The sequence below is a fragment of the Hipposideros armiger genome, unplaced genomic scaffold (genome assembly GCF_001890085.2).
Source record: "Hipposideros armiger isolate ML-2016 unplaced genomic scaffold, ASM189008v1 scaffold_282, whole genome shotgun sequence".
NCBI classification, from domain to species: domain Eukaryota; kingdom Metazoa; phylum Chordata; class Mammalia; order Chiroptera; family Hipposideridae; genus Hipposideros; species Hipposideros armiger.
In genome coordinates, this window is record NW_017731632.1 from 1,878,160 (window position 1) to 1,881,425 (window position 3,266).

A 3,266-nucleotide genomic window follows, 5' to 3' on the forward strand; every position below is an offset into this window, starting at 1 on the left:
CACAGGCTGGGGGCAGGGCCCATCCAGCATGGCCCCCCCATCCACACCTGACCCCACCCCACAGGAGGCGGCACTGCGGGCCTTCTACATCACAGAGGACACTCGAGACTTTGAGCTGCAGGCGCTCCCCTCACCTGTACAGGCTGGTGACCCCGGGGGCCTGGGAAAGGCCCCGAGTGGCGGGACTTTGGAGGAGGAGGGCAGCAGGGGCCCCGGGTCCCGAGAGCCCACTCCTGAGGCCTGGATCATCCGAGCTCTGCCCCGACCCGAGGAGGTCCTGAAGGTCTACCCTGCCTGGCTCAAGTGAGACGCAGGCCCCGGGCACACGGTCTGCCTGCAGGGTCGGGAGGGTTGGGGCTGTGTGGCCTGAGCTCCTGAGATTGTCCCCTGCAGGGTGGGTGTGGCCTACGTGTCCATCCGTGTGACCCCACAGAGCACTGTGCGGACTGTGGTGCTGGAGGTCCTCCCGCTGCTGGGTCGCCAGGTGTGTATGCTGGTCCTGCCTAGGCCAGTGGGCCAGGCTGTTGTCCCGGTCCTGGCGGTGATGCCCACATGGGAGGTGAGGGCTGGTTCCGGCCTCATACCCCCAACTCTGCCCCCCACAGGCCGAGGGTCCTGAGAGCTTCCAGCTGGTGGAGGTGCTCATGGGCAGCAGGCAAGGTCAGTAGGTGGCATGCAGCGATGCCCCAGCTGTCTGCCTCTGGGTGCCCTGGGGTCTCGGGCAGCTATCTGCAGAGGTGGGCACAGTGCCTGGTGCTGATGGCCGTCCCTGTCATCCTGCAGTCCAGCGGACGGTGCTGGCAGAGGAAGAGCTTTTGCTCGACCGGCTCCGAGACCTCCGGAAGGTCAGTGTGTGTGGACACTGCCCCTGGTAGCTGCTGGCCTCTGCCTCATAGTGGGGCCCCATGTCCCCCCTGGTGGGTAGCTGATCCTCCTGGCCAGCACGCCTCCCCATCTGGGCCCTGGTGGGTCTTAACAGGTCACTGTTACAGGCCCCCCTGAGCTCCCTGTCTTCCATCCGCTCCTCCAGCTGGTATAGTTCAGCCTGGGATTTTCCCAGGGTCCCTTTCTGGGTGCCAGTGGCGAGGCCTGGCGCCGGGGTGCTCCCCGCTGCTGTGCTCAGCGCCGCCCCTCTCCTTCCCCACAGACATCCCTGCGGCAGATGAGTCAGACGCGCTTCTATGTGGCTGAGAGCAGGGCTGTGGTCCCACGCGTGTCTCTGTTTGTTGGTGGCCTGCCTCCTGATCTGTCTCCCCAGGAGTATGACAGCCTCCTGGACGAGTTTGTGGCCACCAAAGGTGTGACCACCTGTGCTGGCCTGGGGCTACTGGCTACTGGCTACCAGGGGTGGGGCAGGAGTCCTGCGAGCAGCGTGTGGGGGCTGCTGGGCAGGCCAGGTCCTCCTGCCACCCCCTACCACTGGTTCCCCACCCAGTGGGTCTCTCCTCGCCTCTGGGGCCCAGACCGGGACACTGCCTCTGAGGGGCTTCTGAGCCGCCTCCTGTGCCTGGAGCCGGGGCATGGGCACCCATGGGGTGGTCGCCCCTGCCGGGTGGTGTGAGGAGACCCCTGAGCAAAGTGACTGGGGGCAGGGGCCTCTGCTGCGTCACCCTGCTCCTCCCCTGACTGCAGCCTGTCTTGCAGCCGGCCTGGTGTCTCTCAGCCACGTCTACTCCCCGCAAGGTGAGCTGCCCCTATGGCCGGTCGGGTTTGGTCAAAGGTCACTCCCCAGAGTTAGATGGAAGAGCCTGCTCTTTTTGCTTCCGAGTTAAATGTCACCTGTGTAGACCTGACCTTTCTCTCGGAACCACGTGTGAGGGAAACATGTTTTTGTTTCCTGGCTCATGGCTGTAATGCTTTGGCTAAAATGTGACTGAGGCACAGAGAGCGTTACCGGTTCTCCCGCGGGTTCACATCCTTGTCATGCAAAACTTCAGATCGCTCTGGAAGTGGGGGAGCAGCACCATGGGCCACGTCCCTTCTGAGATCCCAGGGGACTCGGCGGTTCGGGGGTGAGGGTGCGCCTAGCTGCTCCCACCCTCCTCCTGGTGGCCTTGCTCACATCCACTCACTGTGTCCTGTCTCAGTCCAGCCGTCCTTGAAGGCTCCCCCAGGGGTGTGGGTTCCACACTGTGGGAATGCCCTTAGATGGGCTGGCCTGAAGCTGGCCGCCGCCTGAACTCACGGCCCACCTGCCACAGGTGCTGTGGTGCTGGACGTGGCCTGCTTCGCAGAGGCTGAGCGGTTGTACATGCTGGTCAGGGACACGGCTGTGCACGGCCGGCAGCTGACCGCCCTGGTGCTCCCGGATGTGCTGGTGAGGGGGTGTTGGGGCCTGGGGGGAGGTGACTTCCATGGCTGATTTGTCTAACGCCACAGTGGGAGGCCTGCTGACAGCAGGGGACCATGCAGACTTCCTGCCAGGCCCATGTCTTCTCCGGGGTCACTGGACCTGGCCCACTGGACCTGGCCCCACTCCCCCTGCCCAGCAGGCCTCTGGCCAGTAGGTGGCGCTCCCTGACTTTGCCATCCTAAAGACCCAGCTCTGCCTAGAACAGGGTGCCTGGCAGCCTGGCGGAGTGACGGTGGCACCGCCATGGGCACAGCTCGGGTCAGGAGCACTGGTCCTGTCCTGTGCTCTGTGCCTTCCCAGCAACCTCCGGTCCTCAGCCCTGCAGGCCCCCAAGGGTCTCCCTCAGGTGTCCATGGCTGCTCTGCCCCTGACCTCTGACCCCTGACCCTGTCCAGGGGAAGCAGAACTACAGAATGAGTTCAGGGCCTGTGCCTGGGTGGGACACTCCTGCAGGACCCAGCTGCCCCCTCCCCACCCTGAGTTGGCTCAGGATGGGTGGCCGACCCGGGGACACAGCCCTGTCAGCCGGCCCTGTAGGCAGAGCCAGGTGGGCGAGGCCAACATGCCCTTTCTTACCCCTGGCAGCTGCCTGCCCTGGGGTGAGCAGGTAAGTGGTACCTACAGGCAGCTCTGCCCAGTGGGTCAGTCACACCCCAAGTGTGGCTTTGGCCTTGTGCCATGGCCACTGTGTCTGAGCCCGGCCTGTATGTCTCCTGTCAACCAGCATCACAATCATGGGGACCCCAACCTCCCAACCTTATTATTGTGGGGCCCCAGCCCCTCATCCTCTCCTGTGGGGACATCAGCCCCAGCCCCCTCATCCTCACCGTTGTAGAGACCCCAGTCCACACCGTTTTCCTTTGTGGGAACTCCAGCCCCCTGCCAAGTCTCCTGGGCACATTTTGGAGGTTGG

General features: G+C 64.4%; 1 protein-coding gene across 1 annotated transcript in view; it reads left to right on the forward strand.

Annotated features, from left to right (window-relative positions):
* DGKQ (diacylglycerol kinase theta) overlaps positions 1-3,266 on the forward strand; it is a 12,838-nt gene that overhangs the window by 5,160 nt on the left and 4,412 nt on the right. Inside the window, exons 5-11 of the mRNA XM_019657951.1 lie at positions 65-303; positions 394-484; positions 606-660; positions 784-845; positions 1,148-1,298; positions 1,645-1,683; positions 2,202-2,317. Coding sequence (XP_019513496.1) covers positions 65-303; positions 394-484; positions 606-660; positions 784-845; positions 1,148-1,298; positions 1,645-1,683; positions 2,202-2,317 — 753 coding nt within the window. The remainder of the gene's footprint in view (positions 1-64; positions 304-393; positions 485-605; positions 661-783; positions 846-1,147; positions 1,299-1,644; positions 1,684-2,201; positions 2,318-3,266) is intronic.